At 39.0% G+C, this 17,788-nt stretch overlaps 1 protein-coding gene across 3 annotated transcripts in view; it reads left to right on the top strand.

Annotated features, from left to right (window-relative positions):
• Window positions 1–17,427, top strand: part of DKK2 (dickkopf WNT signaling pathway inhibitor 2) — a 46,672-nt gene extending 29,245 nt beyond the window's left edge. For all 3 annotated transcript variants that reach the window (XM_083861972.1, XM_083861971.1, XM_083861970.1), the window contains 3 exons: window positions 12,276–12,426; window positions 13,087–13,236; window positions 13,768–17,427. In XM_083861972.1, coding sequence (XP_083718098.1) covers window positions 12,276–12,426; window positions 13,087–13,236; window positions 13,768–14,018 — 552 coding nt within the window. In that variant the 3' untranslated portion in view covers window positions 14,019–17,427. The remainder of the gene's footprint in view (window positions 1–12,275; window positions 12,427–13,086; window positions 13,237–13,767) is intronic.
• Window positions 17,428–17,788: the final 361 nt, after the last annotated feature.

Consider the following 17,788-nt stretch of genomic DNA (forward strand, 5'->3'; position numbering starts at 1 on the left):
TGTGTACAGTAAACTTTTACAAACATGCATACCTTATCAGAAATATAAACATGTGAATAATATCAAGCATCTGAATAATTTCACTACTGCTAATTCACTACTACTCTAACCTGAGACTTAGTTATAAATATTTTTATCTGTCTAATTAAAATTATTTTTTTCCCTCTTAATGTCATGTGAAGTATAGAGAAAAAATAAGTCATATCTCCATATCTTCCAGCAAGCACTGTAGTAAAAAGTAGGAAGGAAATCTTCTTTTGTTATAATCACATAGCCATGGTCAATGTTTGGTTTCAGCATGAAGTTTAAGGAGAACTCTGCACATAGCCATACTCTAAAAGATTTTTGCCAGTCGTTAAACAGACTAAGCTTGTCTGTAAAATATACTTTAAAAAAATCAAGTTATTTCTCTAAAATATGCTTCCATGGATATCACTGGAAAGTAGGATACATTTTTTCCTATTTGGCTGGTAAATGTGGCCATCTTGATTTGTGTTTGTGTCTCTCTGTAAAGGAGAGAATTGTTACAGTCGCTATTGCTTGCATTTAGCACATCTGAAAAAAGGTACAAATTCAGAAAAAAAGAAACCGTTATCCAGTTAAAGCCATTTATACCTCACTAGCTTGGGTCCCTCTGCTTAAAATAAAGAAAAAGGCAGACAAAACCAATGAAGTAAAATACTTGAAATCTTTTCTGCCCTTGTTGGTTTTGTTTTATCTAGCAGGTAAAGAACTGATCATGTGCAATTTTAAGAAAGCATATCACCTAGATGCTACCTCTGGGCAAGGTAACAATGCCAACAAGAGGAGTTCAGATATAGGATGACTCTGTGTTTGCAATACAGGGCATATAAATGTGAAAAATGCCTGCTAACAAAGCGTGCAGTACCCTGGGGAATGCAGCTCATGCAGAATAGAAGTTGTCAAGAAGGTGGTGCAATATTACCATGGTTGCTGCTTCTTTGCCTTTCCTAACAAGAATCAGATATACAGGGAAGTTTTCACTACAATAAAGTTGCGAGGACTAAAAAGTAGTATCAGGTTTCTGCATCTGGCTTAGCTTTAGAAGTGGAAATATAGTAATAGGATAAACGAAAGGGCCACCCACTATAAAGTGTGGGTGACCAGTATAAGGAAAAATCACCCCCTGCCCCTTAATGCTTATTTATTCCAAAAGCTGTTACAAAGAAATTGCTCTTAGTCTGATGTAGTGCCAAACATAGGGGATTAAACTTTTTAATGACTTTTTGTTGACCAACGTCCAAGACATCTAGGAACAAAAGAGATTCGGTAATTCCACATAAAGAATATTATTTTCAGACAAGAAGAGGGTACTTGAAAACATAAGTTCAGAAGATAGGATAAAAGGTAGCAGGGAAGAGGATAAATGCATGTCTCAGCAGCAGAACAGTTTATTTTGAGGGTGGAGAACAGATTTAGACCTTATTCTATGTTAAATGCCAGAATTCTAGGTAATTCCTTGCTGCCAATGACTAGAATAGGACAATGTCCATTTTGGCTTGATTCAGAAATTTTGTAGCATTCTTCTTCTTTCTTTCCTCTCTCTTTTTTCTTTCCTTTCTCTCAGATTAGGTGTGGGTTTTTTTCCTACAAATTAGATATTTTCTGAAATCCTATTGTTCTGTCTTTTTTGTGTTATGGTCCCTAGCACTGAAGGAAGTCTTGCTTGAAAATGGAAAGGGGCCCATAAGATTGAGGAGAGGGTGTAGTCAGAGTACAGTGTCTGGAATAAAAGATAGTCCCCCAGAGACTATTGCAGACTGAAACTAAGAGCAATCTCTCCTAACTCAGGGGCTGCAGACATAAATGTAGTCTGAAGCCACCCTGTTCTTGCCTCCTGGACTGCATGTGCTCACTCTCTCTTCTGAGAATTGGGGTCTGGGTTTGTTTGAATTAATAGTGAAGTCATTACACTATGTAAATATGTCAGTCTTCATCTGGTTTTACTCACAAGCTATTCTTGCCTTTCTATGCTGTTCCTATTTTCTTGTTTGTGCAAAATTAACCAGGAGCATTTGAAAAGAAAAGGGGGGAAAAGGGTGAATAGTGTTGAAACCTTGATTGGTACGTTATTTACCACAGGCTGAAGTTTAGTAGGCAGTTCTAACTTAATCATATAATAAGAATACAATGGCATTTTTAATGAAGCTTTTAGGGATCCTTTCCCTTTGTCATCTTTGGCCTTCTTTGAGTAAACTGTGATAATTTGTCTTAATAGCCTAGTACTACAATTTTTCATTTTACTCTTACTGAGGAGTCAGCTGAGCAGTATGAACCTAAGCAGTTCACAGAGGTTGGCTGTGCCCTCAAGGGGTTTTGACCAAGTGTCTTCCCAGGACAGCTGTTTTTTTGCAGGTAGTCCCACTGCATAAGCGCTGCTGGCTCCTCATGCAAGCACAACTGCTCCTAAGAATGATCAGGATGAGGAGTTGCAATGTCATACTCTAATTCTTCCTGTTGCTATGAAAAGGAAAGCCCCAAGCTGCATTATTGACTTGTCCTGTTTCTATCACAAGTCTCACTCATGCAGACTAATTGCAAAAAACTGAAGAAATACTAACTTCATTAGTTTCTTTCTTTTTCCTTAAAACTCATGGACTTCCGTGGCAATGCCTCTGAATCATCTGTGGTACAAGAGACTGGAAAGTGGGAGCTGGTGCAGGTGCCCCAAAGTTGATTGGTTGCTCTGACATTAAAGCTGGGCTGATGGATTTTTGATGTCTGATTTCAATTCTCTGTAGGTGCTTTGGCATTCTCAGTTCCCCCACAATGGAGCAGTCACAGCCATCATGTTACAGAGGGGCTTATGTAGAACAGGAAAAGAGGGAATGTGTTTGGAATATCAGATAACAATGGTGATTTCTGGCACATAGAGAAAGAACTGGGGATTGAAAGAGGCATATGAGCCAGGTGCTCTCACATAAAGGACCATCAGGGAAGGAGACGATAATGCTGACATTCGGTAATGGTGTCAGCTTGTGGCCAGCAGTCTGAAGTGAAGATTGCAGTTCATCCTTCTCAGACATATGTCAACTGGCTCTCTCTCCAGCTGCCACAAACTCATGTTTTCGGGGCTGTCCTTTTAAATATGAGAACCACAGAAAGTGCATTTTGAAAAATGGTGTCTTAAATGCTTTGTATTCTGCAGTGTAAAGTATATTCTGTAAGGAATGCTAAAGAGCCATTTCCAGGGTGGGGATTGCAGATGCTGCACAAATGTTTATAACCTGAAAGAATTCTCTATCCAGGCAGTGTAGCAGACAAAGGAGAGGTTTTCCCCCTGGTTTTTCTAGAATTGTGAATGTTTGAAAGCAAAGGCAGTTTACTTGCTTAGCAGAAATACTACCGAAGGCAAAGCTGTCATCTTATTTTTCTTGTTCTGTATACATGCTTGCAGAGATGGCTCCCAATGAAAGCTCCACCTTGACAGTGCGCCATGATTTGTGCATGTTCAGACCCAGGTGTTGAACAGTAACTTGCTGCCAGTTCCCAGCAGTGTTATTCTACACCCAACCACATCATCTGAGTGTTTCCTTCTGGTTTAATGCCTGGTACTTCAGGAACCATAGAGTCTGCTAGCTGTTTTCATCTGGATAATATTCTTAGTATTCCAACTGCTCATCCATTGCAGGAAACATCTTGATGAAAAAGCCAGGAGAGTCTCATGCTGAAATGGATGATAAATAGCCAATTAGAGACAAAACTAAAAAGCAAAACTATCAGAAAAGGGGTGGGGAAAAGGCAGAGAAAAAAGGGCAAGAACTATGCTTGCTGAACTTTTCTGCTGAAAAGACTGGACATAGAACAAAGCGCATGTTAACAAACCTTCATTCTTTGAGCAGCCTTTAGTGATGCATTTGAAAATGACATAAAATCAAGACCTGGAGGCTTCCTGACATGTTGATTTAGAATTACACTGTTGGCTTCAAAGATTACCTAACATTGTTTTGACGCTCTGTTGTGATGCTCCTGCTGGTATTTCGCCAGACATTATGAATCAGACACCTTGAGACAGTCTGTAAAATTTGGGGTCAAAATGAATGTTCCCCAAATTTTTGTGTCTTCTTAATTCATGTCTTCTGTAAGGTCCCAGTTCTACAAAGCAGGAAGCTGCCTTCAAAATCAAGAAGAGTAGTTGGCTCGTGATCTCTCCAAATGTTGAGGATGAAACACTGCTATGAAATATCATGGTCACAATATGAGGTAGACAGGGAAAACCCAAGCACCTCTGTATGTATGTTATGCATGAGGCAGGAAACAGTTTGCTTCCTTTGAGAAGACAGGATTCAGCAGAGTGATGCCAATATTGACGTAAGGGTGTTAATTTGTCCTAAAGACAGGATAGAATAGCTGTGCTGCCTTACGGACAACAATGTATATGCTGTATTCTGTAGCAAGTTTGATGCTGTTCTGTGATAAACCATGTACATCTGTGCACATTTTGGGCATATTGTGCTGCCCTTTAAGTTATGTGGAAATGTAACTCATTTCTGGTTTTACCTAGATGAGGAATTGAAAGTGAATTAGGTTGAATAAAATTTTAAGGTGGATTATCCTAAGTGCATTAAACATTTGGGTTTATACTTTTGTGACACATGTAAAATGCACTAAATAAAGGCAGATTTAACTGAGATTATAGTATCCTCACAGAAATTTTGCTGATCCACTTGCAGTCTTTCAGATTACCTTCCTCCACGTGTCCTTCTGAAGCCAAGGCCAGCTTTAAACAGACACTACCTTCTCCCAGTAGGACACAAATGTAGTTAAGGAAATTTCTGTGAGAGAAAGTGTAGTGGAATTTATAAGTTGTGGAGTAACATGTTGGAATGATCTAGATAGTCTAGACCTAAAATGCTTGTTGAAATTCATTATGTGGGCTGAGACACCCATAGGGTCACAGTGGGAGTGAGATCTTATTCAGGAAGAGTCTTTGGAGGTTTTGTTCTGTCTGCACTGGGAGAGTCACCACTCACACTTACTAGTGCTGTGTGAAATAGGGCAACACAGCTCCCCTGTTTATTTGGAGGAGTTTGACTCTCTTTCCACCAGATGCAGCTACACAATCCCCCTGAGCACAGCTCCCTGAACAACTGCCTAGTGCTTGCAGAACAGGATGTTGTTTTCCATGGCATTATTGTTTGGACAAGGAAAACTTATGAGAGGACCCCAGTGAGTCTTGCCTGTTGGTTCAGAGGGACCTCAGTGAGGTTTGTTTTCTGGTTGTTAAGACCTGAGTTTTCTTTGGCTCTAGCAAATCATGAGAGCTGGACTACTGCAGGTCATAGAAATGTTCTTTCCCTGGTGGTCTAGCAGTAGATTGAGGATTCCTTTGAAACATGAATATTTATTGTTTAATAATGCAGGCTTCTGGGACCCTTCTCCACACAGTTTGGAGAAATGATCTTTGGAAGCTACACTATATGTATTCATGATGTAGCACTCTGTGAATCAGACCTCATGTAACAGCAGTGTTGTGTTAAATTGAAGAGTTAAAAATAAATTATCTCTAGAAGAAAGTGCTTGTACTTTATCTAGAGGCTGAAGATGGTGCTTTTCTCTTTACGTCTGGCAGAGAAATAGGTGAGAGTTACATTATTTTAACGAGAAGGAGGTTTGGTAAGAAAAATTGAATCATTAAACTTGCTACGGCAACTGAAAGAAGTAAATTTGTTTCATTGCAACTACTGTAAGTTTTTCTTTTAGAAAGAATCTGTGCCACAGCAGTCATTGAGAGTTGAGAGTTTCTGGTTTCTCAGTCTGAGACAGGATCCATGTCTGGAGCTGTCTGAGAGCACAGCATGATTTCCTCTGTGGGATAAATTAACCATGGCTTTGTGCTTGCACACAGCGAGATCCCTCGCTATCATCTATGCCTATGTTGAGCTAAGAATAGAAAAAAGCAACATCAGCAGTGCTGTGGGAAAACAACATCAGTCCAGATGGCTGTTGATTCTTGTTTGAGATTAATAATAAAATAGTAGTAAATAATGGTCATTTCTCATCTGCATCTTAACCTACATGTCTGCTTAGCTTAGCAGCTAGAAGATAGTTAGGCTGAAGTCTGTCAAAGGTGGATTTTTCTGGATATACCTGAGAAGCTATCAGTAAGTAGTTTAGTTGACTTTCAGGGAAAAAGACAACCCACAAAGAGCTGGGAGTTTGCTTTGTTTGTTGGTTATTAAAAAACTTTGAATTCCCCTCTTACCCCCTCCTTTCTGCTTTATCACATTCATGTGGTGCTGAACAAAGAGCTTTTATTTCCATTGTTACTAAGGTTTGTATCCTGTGAGATCATGTTAGGATTTCTCTCAGACTTCATAGAGAGGATCTTCACTCTGTCTCCAAAGAGGCGAGTGGGACGAATCCCACATGTGATGTATTCATTTAGCTCTACAGGGCACATGTTGCATACAACTGTCCCACCAATGTTGATCTGTTAAAAGCCAAAATAAATTTGAGATCCCATCTCAGAATCAGGCCCAACTGGGGAGCCAAACAATGACTTGCATTCTTTGTAGTTAGTCTTGACAGCAGGCTATTTGGTTAAAGCATATGTTTGCATTTCCTAATTTATTGGCATGCTTTTAATTTGGATTACTAATTCTTCAGAGAAAGAGAGAAGAAAAAGAAAACATGGCACCCCTGTGGCTATTTCATATGTTTGCTCCGTGGGGATCAAGTCCTTGCTCTGAAAGATAGTTCTGTCCTGTCCAAAGCAGGATGGGAAGGAGAGACTCTCACCATGATTGAGCCAGTTGGTTGCTTCATTGTGCCTGATGGCTTTGGAATATTATGCAATATGCCCAAGACTAAAGGCAAACAAACACTTTTGTTCATCTCTCAAGAGGAGGTTGGAAACTCTGTCTTCTTGCTTATAGTCCAGGACAGTTTTGATCATCCAGTCAGCATACTGGCTATAGAGAGGTCAGCTTCCTCCTCCCTCACAGTCATTATTTTAAAATTTACAGAAGTATGATAAATTGAAATAGAGAAAATAACCTTTCTTCCTTAAGTAACAAATGAGTAATAAACTGCGTTGCAATACCAATTCATTTGTGGTAACCTGTCTCACAGACATTGTATGAATATAAAAGATTGTGTAGATGTGATATAGAAGAGATTTTGACAGCAGAAGAAGAGGTCTGTAGCATGGGGGAGCACAGCCTGGTAGCAGAGGTATTTGCACAGGATATTAATAAATAGGGATAGTATGTACCAGACTAAGAGCCTAAATCTGTTGTCTAACATATGGGAACCCAGGAAGCAAGGGCATTCCTGGGATAATGTGTGCATCCATTTCCTTGATTCCCTTGTCTCACCTTTGCAATATAGCTATTGCCTCTTTGCCAAGTGAGAGAGGATGATGAAGGACTGACCTGGTAGGTCTGGAGAGCTCTCGCTTTCTGGCTGTACAATTGGTTGTGGCTTTTCTCCCCTTCCTCTACTCAGTCCCCACTATCACCAGGGGATGATTGTATGGACCAAATCTGGAAGTGTGCAGAACAATAAGTGCAGTGGTATTGTCATTTCTGTGGTACATGAAACTTCATCTGTCTTGCTGAGTCCTGCTTGGCATCCACAGTGAAATGTTAATGGACAACCTCCGTGCTGTTTCTCCTGCTGGGAGTGGTAGTAGCCATGATTTTCTGCCGGGACTGACTCTGCACTTGGACTTTATGATGTGTTTAAAAAAAAGAGTTAATTGCTTCTGGGGGAATCACTACTGATATCTGTTCCATCAAAACACATATTTAGGCACAGCTCCTCTCAGTGTTGAAGGTGGGTCTGAAGTCAGCAGTGTCTCAACTGCTTGTGCTGGATAAGTGATGACACAGCCTAGGTAAAAATGCCAGTGACTCTTCTTGTCTTTCACTGACTTGGTTAGATAGTACAGTGTGGGCTACTTCAGCATAAAAACAAATGAAACATCATAATATGAACAGATGAGAGCCTGGTGAACAAGACACTGGCTGGGAATATTGTCTTCAAATATTTGCTGGAGGCTATGCTGAAATTCAAGACCTTATCTCCCAAAGCTCAGTAAAGTATGTTTGCCATCAGTCTCATCACCCTTCAGCACATTACAGTGTCTGTCTTACTCTCCCCCTGGAGTGCTTCTCCATTACGTTTTACAGTACTAGACAGAGACACTCAAACTGTTTGACTTCTTAGCACAACAGTCTCACCACTTAATATTGCTACAGCTTGCAGTGAAACTCTGTGGTGCCTATAAAATATGTGTGATAGCAAATGACTCCAGCAAAAATATCAAGAAAGTGTCATTGTCCTGAGAAAAGGGGTAAGAGCTCCTCTGTCAACAGGGGCAGGCAAAGGTAAACATAAACCTCGCTGCTACATGATTCTCAAATCATGAGAATGACATTACCCACTAAGTCGCAAAATGTAGGCAGTTTTTATGCAGCCTTCCTGGGAAGTTAATTTAAAAAAGATGATCTTCAGTGCTTGGAAGGACTTGTTCATAAAAATCCTCAACTTTCTCCTCTATCCTCTGCATAATTTTCTTTGAGTATTTCTATCACATATTAATGGAATTTTGAATATAAATTCAGAAGGGAAGGAATAGTCTCTCTCTCCAAGAGAAAAGTTTAACATCTCTGTGTTTTTGTGACCTGACTGGTAAAGGTTAGTCTTGGTGGTGATGCGGGTGACATTTTGGCACAGCACAAGCAACACCCATTTCAACATCTATCCTGAATCCTCCAACATTGCAAAAATCCCTTTGCTGTACAGTTTTGGATTCAACAGTATCTTTTATACAAGGATAAAAAACAATTTGGAATGGCTCAGGAAAAAACATGTCAGCAAACAATGACCTTAATCAGACAGCACATTCTAAAAATGTGATTCATTATCACAGGCAAATCTAGTTTATGTCATGCTATGGGTGACTTGATTGCCTGTAACTGGGATTAAAAAATAAGATTGTTTAAATGCAGCTTCAGGGAGTGCTACATATTTTATCTCAGTTTCATCTGGTTTCCCATGATATCAAAGCTGTGTTTAGTGGATGGAGATTTACAACCAGAAAATGATATGTATAGCTGAAGAATGTGGAGGGATGATGTAGAATAGAATAGAATAGAATTAGTTATCATTTCTGGAGAAGTAGAGCTGGTTTACAGCTTGCTTCTTCCCTCTCCATCTGGGACTGATCTGTGTCTTTGTGTTGTATATAGGAAATGTTCCCTACAATTCTCTGAACGTAAAGACTCTGTCCAGGCACTGTGGTGTAGGAGATTTTGAAAACCTTGACTTATGTATAGATAATAGTTAACATGCACATTTTTGCAAGTATGTTTCCTTTACCCTGTATTTTAAAGAAGAAGTATACCTAGATTGAGTCAACTGACAACACAGGAATAATTATGGATGCATTTCCCTACTGCTAGCCAAGGCTAAGTACACAATATATTACTTTGTTTTATTTATATGTTTCTATAATGAATGCTACACAGCAACAGAAATTACTCTGCTGAGAGCAGGAATTATGTCTATTCTAATGAATTTTTAGTGACTAAGAAACAGACGCAAGGCTATATAGGCATTTTTGTTTCAAGGTCCCTGTGATTGATAGCCAAGCTATAAATGGATAGTGATTTTTAGCAGATCGAAACAGTTTATGGTAGCAGGCATTTGCAAGAGGCTTTCTTGTATGACTGGCTGTTAGCTGGTCTTTTGAGTGGACCTGCTAGTTATTGTCTAAACTACATGTAACAGACTTATTTTTTGATGTGCTGCAGTTGTTTGCCTTAGGTAGGTCAGTTGTGGCCTATTGTGATTCAAAAGTATCATTTTTATTTAGAAATGGGCTCTAGACTGGGAAGAAAGGCTGAGTTCTTTTGATTTCCCTGGCAATTTTTGAAGTTGTCTTTTGTTACTTTTACCATTCTCAAGGAAAGAGCTAAGAGCTGACAATTAGATGTGTATCTTAAAATATCTTTTCCATGTCACTCAGCTTAAAAGCCAAAAGTAAAACAATCTCTAGATATGGTATGTAAGAGCATTCATTAGCACCATTCAGGATCAGGCAACTTTTTTTTTTAAGAAGCTATTTGAGGAACCAAAATAAAACTGCAAGTAGGCTTCTTGCTGACAAGTTGCAGGTGTATGCCACATGCCCATATTGGAAAAAAGATGCGGTTATGAAGGTCTTGATGACAGACAAGGGTCTAAAATGCCTTCATCTCCAGGTTTTAGCTAGACTATCTGTTTTTCATTTGCATTTCCTCCAGCTGGCAGAGTTAGTATTTTCCAAACGCAGTATAACCAAGCACAAGTCTATGTAAAATTGCTTTTTTCATTTTTGGAAGCTAAGAACCTTAGGTTAGTAAGATATCACTTAAATCAGGGAAGTCTTACTTTTATGGTCACTATATAATAATTTTTAAGTCAGTTTCATTTATTATTTTTGGAAAAATGAGGGACAGGAGTGATGAGATTGAGGGAAGAGCACTTTAGCTCCACTTTGCTAGAATAAGTAGAATCTGTTTGTGCCTTAAAAGTACCAAAAAGGTATTTCTATTTGTCTCTTTTTGGTACTTCTAGCTTAAAAGTCCTGGCCTTCTTTGATTTCATCCTCTTGAGGAAATGTTCATTCTTAAGGCTAAAACACTTCCACATATTTCAGATTACTCCAAATTTGGGAAATATCCAGCTGGCACTTTTGGTACTGTAAAGTAAATTTTGACAAAGAAACCAACTCATGAAGTCATATGAGAAATGGCATTGTTTCCCCTCCCACTTCTGATATGAGAGAAATTGCTTGGTTTCCTTAGACCTCGTTTCTTATGTGATTCTCAACAGAATGACATGAAGATAGATAAGAGTTTCCTCCATCTAAAGAAACAATTTTCAAAATGAATTGTCAAAGGCCTCCAAGTTTTTCTTTTCTGAGAGGATTATAAGTCTTGATTTCAAATATGATTACAGAAAGCTAATCATTCTACACTGGAAATTAGTCAGTTGAGCTTTTTGTTTGGGGTAAACAACTAATTGCAAAATTGTTTTGAAAAGCAATAGTTTGATTTATTTGAAATACTGGAGAAAATTAGTTGAGGAAGTATAAACGTAATTTCCCAGAAAGTTCACAAAATTTATTGTCATCTTTTTTTATTTAAACAAATTCCTCAAGAATAATTTTGAGGAATGGAAAAGAAAATCTGTAATTAATTTAATAGGCAGTAAAATTAGATTCAAACAGATAGCATAGTTGTAGCTGTGTGGGAGTCAGCAAAAAGCATCCTGGAATGTGGCAGTGCATGTTATTTTGTCTCTTCAAGGATCCTCTCTTTTCCTTTTGTAAGAACAAAATTTTCTATATCTTTATAGAAGAATGCAGTGCCTTTTTTTTTTTTTTTTTTTTTAAAGTCTGTTTTCCTGTGTTGGATGAATAAAGAAGAATTGCATACCCGTGTATCTGCTTGCAGGGAATTATATATGCAAGATATTTTGTGCTCTCTAATATATTCCATGCTGCATACCATAGGGTGTTGTTTAGCAGGTGGCAAGTTTAAGGAGTATAGTAAGACCATAAGTGAATGAAAGGTTATCAAAGTGAAATGCTGACCAGTGGATGCTTGTTCATTTCCAAGGAGTCCCACTGGTGTGGGCCAGGGGTGAGTGGTGCAGTTACGGACATTTGAATGAGTGTGATGCAGATACTCACTGTGACAACACTGAGCGTATTGATAATAAACCAGTGTGTCTGACTGCTCTCAAAGTAAAAATGCCTCATCCCACTTTAAAATGAAATGTTACCTATTGGAGGGTATGTTTTCAGTATTTTTACTGGCATTCAGGGCTGTGTTGATTGTTCATTGTGGAGTTTTAAGTTCTTGCCTATGAATCAGATCCCTGAATCCATGAAAATATGGAATCTCTTGTCCCTGCATACATTTGAGGTAAGGAAAGATGAAACCATGAGCAAGCAAGTTCTATCCCTTATTTTTTAAGCAATGACCAGTAGTTGTGTGAGCTTGAAGATTGCTGTATGGCTGCAGTAGCACATCCCTAGTTGCATCCCTAGCTCTGTGAATCGTTACCTCAGCTGTTGTTTTATTTTCAAGGTTTTGGTGGTAGTTTGTTTTCCTGTTTTTTGTTTGGGTTTGTTTTTTGTTGGTGGTGTGTTGTTTTTTTTTGTTTGTTTGTTTGTTTTTTTTTTTATTTTCCTATGGGCTGCATCCATTCCTTGTGCAAAGGAGTGCCTCACTGTAAACCTTTCTGTTCCCCCCCAGGCCTATCCTTGCACTAACGACAAGGAGTGTGAAGTTGGGCGGTACTGCCACAGCCCTCACCAGGCCACGTCTGCGTGCATGATGTGCCGCAGGAAGAAGAAGCGCTGCCACCGGGACGGGATGTGCTGCCCCGGGAACCGCTGCAACAACGGTACGGCTGCGCCTCTGGGCTGCTCTGCAGAAAATCAGTCTGTTGACATCACCTGTTTCTATGAGTGTGCCTAGCAACTGTATCTTTTCCTCTGGGTGGTAGCACTTATTTTTCTAAGCCAAGAAAACTTAGTTGTCGACTTCATTCTACTCTGCCTGATTTCCTCTAATAGTATTTCTATGTTTAGGGCACAGATACTGTCAGTCTTTTCTTATAGTTTGTGGTTGAGAAAAAAAAAATGTTGCTGCCTAAAATCGCAGCTCTACATTCAGTGTGGTTTGATTCACTGGAAGACTGCACAGAAGTCATATTTTAAGGAACTAACAGAGACTTAATGAATCCTGAATCTACTCTGCCTGGGGAGGGTTATAACCATCCTGTTTGCATTCCCATGGAGACTGGAGAGAGATGTCTGTAAGGAGCTCTCTAGGGGCTCAGACCATAAAGCCAAAGTGACAGAGATCGTCTGACAGTTAGTGAAGCAGAGCTGTGGTGAGGCTAAGTGCCAGAAACCAGAGGTGAATGTGTGATTCAGCTCTGTGTGAGCTGAGCATCACTGAGGCCAAACCCCAGTGCTTTCATTGTTCTGACCTGGTCAGTGCATCTCTCAGCTGCTTTTCCTCTTATTCGAATCTTTGCATGGCTGTCTTTTCCTTGCAGGTATTTGCATACCAGTTACTGAAAGCATCCTTACTCCTCACATCCCTGCGCTAGAAGGGCCACGCAACAAGAAGAATGGTCATTATGCAAGCAAGGATTTGGGATGGCACAACATGGGGAGGTCCCGATCCAAGCTGTCACACATAAAAGGTAAGATCACATTTGGACTGGACTGCTCTGTTCCTTCATGTCATGAATCATGTCAGTGCTGTTAAGATACAGCAGTGGAAACCAGAAATAGGCAGTAATTTCACAGGGAGTGAATGTCTATTGTGAGAGTTCACAGCATGACTCAGAGAAAGTGATGTAATGTCAACTGACAGTTCCTGTGATTGAAACAGCATCTGCTTTCTTCTCTGTATCAGATGTGGACTGACAATCATTTTATCAGTTGTGCAAGACTGCAGACATCCTCCTCTTGTAACAGCCATGTAATTGAACACTTGTAATTCTGCTTACAATCCTGTAGCAGAATTTCTCCTCACTAAATCTTACGGCAAGTCTCGTGCATTACCCCTTGCTTTGAACCTCCCTAATTAGTATCTTGTGTTTACATCCTTCGAATAGCCACAGGTGAAAATATCACTTCTCCTTTTTCTCAGTTTCATTTGCATAAGTCTGCACTGAATCTGTACTTTCATGTTTTTCCATGAGATAAAATAATTTGGTTGCTCTTTTTAGGGCACGAAGGCGACCCCTGCCTACGGTCATCAGACTGTATTGAGGGACACTGCTGTGCTCGCCATTTCTGGACCAAAATTTGCAAGCCTGTGTTGCATCAGGGGGAGGTGTGCACCAAACAGCGCAAGAAAGGGTCCCATGGACTGGAGATTTTCCAACGATGTGACTGTGCCAAGGGTTTGTCTTGTAAAGTATGGAAAGATGCAACCTCCTCTTCTAAGTCAAGACTTCATGTGTGCCAGAAGATCTGAATTAAAATTGGAAAGACAGTAAGAAGTGACTGTGGCTTTATGTGTTTAATGCATTATGGCATGGTGGAAAAAGGGGACTGGAAATGAAAGTGGAATGGCTAAAGTAACAGAGCATGAGTAGAAGTACACCAAATGCATTTCTTTTTGAGCTGCTGGTAAACAAAAGTGTAGCTGGAGTTCACCTACCACGCAGTTCTCCTGTAAATAATTCTACAGTTTGTGGAAATACTAGTATGCAAACAAGTAGAGTGGAAATGAATGTCACTTACCTTGCTGTGCTGTCCCATGATGTTTCAGGGGTTCAGTGTTAGGGCTACAGTGGGTCTGCAGCACAGTAAGGATTTTCTACAGAAATTGTATACATTTTACTCCTATAGGAAGCAGTGCATGCCAGGAAGACTCATCTGTCAACACATTATTGGCCACATTGCAGGTGTGAGAAATGGAAATAAAGTTACTGTGAATGTCCACATGCCCTCATCATTCAGGGCTGACACTTCAGCAAGGAAGCACTCCTGCAGGACAAGAGTGCTATATTTTGCAGGCCCTTATGAAGAAAATGAAAATTGTCCATCTCAAAATTTCAAGAGAGCAGCAGTTTATCTAAGAGGAGACATTTTAACAGGGTTTTGTTTCCTATATGTGGGTAAATTGAAATGCTTTATATAGTTCAAAGTCATAGTAAGGCACCTAATCACTTATATTTGCCTCAGTTCACTGCTAAGATATGTTGAGTTGAACAGATGAAGCAAATGTGTGCATGCTGAATCCAGAATTATATACAGGCAGTTCCTCATTAGTCTTAAATATACTTTCCTTGCATAAGCATTCTTGCATTATAGACATTTCTGAAAGAAACAGCAGTCTTGAAGTGCTTAACATGAAGAGCTTTGAAGTTGTTTCTCTGTTGCTGTTTTAATATAATACATATAACGCCTCAGCATTTGTTGAGGTGTTTTGAGCATACTGCTACAAACTCAATTTTTTCCATTTTATGGCACTCTGCAGCAGTATAATGGATTTGTTCTCAAGACAGCAAAGAAAGAGAAGTTGGGTCTTGTGAGCACCTTCTTTCCTACAGAAGAGGATGTAAGAAGATGGCATGACCACTTGTAAACATCATGTGATGTCATAGCATACCAGCCTCCAGCATGTATTCAGCCTGAAACTGATGTCCTCTCACTCTGGAGTGTTCTGCCAGGGATGATAGAAATATATAGACTGTGGAAACAGCTGCCAACCCTATGTTGTTTGTGTACTGGTTAAAAAAATGGACAGCCTCTGTCCCTTGACTTGTCTTCCAGGTCTTTTCAAACTTTTTAAATTTTACTTATTTGCAAATATTCCTATGTATAAACTTTGGTAAAGAGACTGATATTACTTTAAAGAAGTCTGATTCTATAATTGACCTACTGCTAAGTTGTAATTACCCATTTATAATTACCCATTTTCATGTTCTGTAATACAAGAGACTTTTCTGTTTACTCAGTTCTTCACAACATGGGTAAGCCAGTATGTAGTTTAACTTTGAAGACCACGTCACCATTACCTGACACATTTTTCCAACAATGGGATGCTTTAAAGCTTTAGCTTAGCTACACCACTTGATTCAGCCTTTCTTATTAGAACACAGACCTCAGCTTCATTGCCCATGTCTTTCATTAGAGTCTAAAGCAGAAGACACCTCTTCCCCCACTGGAAACAAGTCTTCTTACTCCAGCATTTTCCAATGTCACTGGAACAGGACTAAGGCTCAGAAATTTCAAGATACTAAAAAAGTTCAGGAACCAATTTTTCAAGTTTTATTTACACTGACACAGCACATATTCAGAAGAAGAACTCAAGTGCTCTTATTGTCACTACATATAAAAGAAAATGATAACCAGCATGAGCAGAGGGGTTGCAGAAATGGGGCCCCAGCATTTTTAAACTCTTCTTATTGGCCTACCCACCATTTTGCTCTTCAAAACACAGTTATTTGGGATAATTTATTTACAGGAAATGTTTAATGAGATGTATTTTCTTATAGAGATATTTCTTACACAAATCTTTGTAGCAAAATATATTTGCAGCCTGTTGACTTTAATGTAGAAAAATGTATAATAAGATTAAATATATTAAATTTCCTTTCACATTCCTCCTCAAATATTTTACCCATATTCGTTTCCTTACCTGCTGCTTAAGAGTAGTTCTTTACAGAAGGACATGCAAATCAATTGAAAAAAACCCTTGTATATCTTAGCTATCCAAGTAAAAACATCTGATTGTACTTGTGTCTGTGTGTAGGCTGAGTTTTGGTAAAAAACATGGAGGTCATCTTAAAATCCCCCTACATCATTTCTACAAAACTGGTTTAAGTGACAACTACCTGTATGCTTCTCTTGGGTCAGTTTACACCTAAAACCACTCAAGAATACCTTTTGAAAATAATGCACCTGGTTGTGTAATATAAAATCAACCAGATTAACTAGGAAAGATATCCAGACACATTTCCTGGATAATGATACTTACCAGAGGGACTCACGATGGATAAAGATGGTATTCAAATTACACAGGATTTTGGTAGAGGCTACAGCATGCAAGTGCACTCCTGCAAAATCTATAACTAGCAATTCCGAAATGGCAACTTACAGCATTCAGCTCTAATAACATGAAACAATCCATGTGGCATAACTGCAAATACTGTTCATAAAACCAGCCAAGTTTTGATCCCAGGAAAACTCCTGCAGAGCACAATAAATATTGCAAAATAATGGCTGTGGTTATTGAGCAATGGTCTTGATACCCCTGGTAGTTGTTTCTGGCAAACTTTTGCTCCAACAGATGGAGCATTTGATGGATGGAATGCTCTTCAAGTCACACGAGTGATTGTATAAAATGAAAAAGTTTAGCTACTGCCATTTGCAATATTTGGTTGGTAGGCCTTTGAAAATTCCAACACTTTTAACCTCAACATAATAAAGTTGTGAGCATTTTCAGGGCCCAATGACTTCAACAGAGACTGAAAAAGCCTTCAGAGATTTAATCTGGGAACAAAAACAATAGGCGCAGGCAGTTCCTTGCCCATCACAAATACTGAGCCACACAGCAGAACAGAGTAGCATGCAAGCAGTTTCGTAAGACTGAACTTTGGTTGCCTAGAAGACAGTCAGACAGTGTTTTGTGGAAATATACATCAGTTTGAGAATAAAAGAACAGCTAAATTTGGGAATAATTGCTCTCACTCACTGTGTCACTCATCATGGGAATTAAGAATGAGTTTGGTTCAGTAACGAGAATGAGTTTGGTTTCAGAAATCTGCTGTCATGACACAAGTACACAAGATGTTATTGCTGAACAATTCAAATAATTTTCCTATTAGCCTAGAATAGCCTCAACAATGCAACATCTCTTTGGAAATACTTATTTACTTTTCTAAAAATAATAGATTTCTACACTATAACTACATATATTTGATTTACATTATAAATGTGGGTGTGTATCTATTACTGTACTATTTGCTTTGTCTCATGTTGTTTGCAACCTATAGTATTTATGATTTTAAACATTTTTTAATGAAAACAACTAAAATAGATTTATCTATTTCTATAACAACACTTTCAACAGCATACATCCAGCATCTGACACCTAAGCCAGAAATTCACTGAAATTTAAGCCATCTTCTGCATATTCTGACTTTCCAGGTCATTGTCTCAGCAACAGCAAAAACACCCTCACCAAACACCATAAAGGTCTTGGGCAGAGGCTGAGAATAGACATTCCTAAACAAT

The sequence above is a fragment of the Zosterops lateralis genome, assembly GCF_965231275.1.
Source record: "Zosterops lateralis genome assembly, chromosome: 5".
In the NCBI taxonomy this organism is placed as follows: domain Eukaryota; kingdom Metazoa; phylum Chordata; class Aves; order Passeriformes; family Zosteropidae; genus Zosterops; species Zosterops lateralis.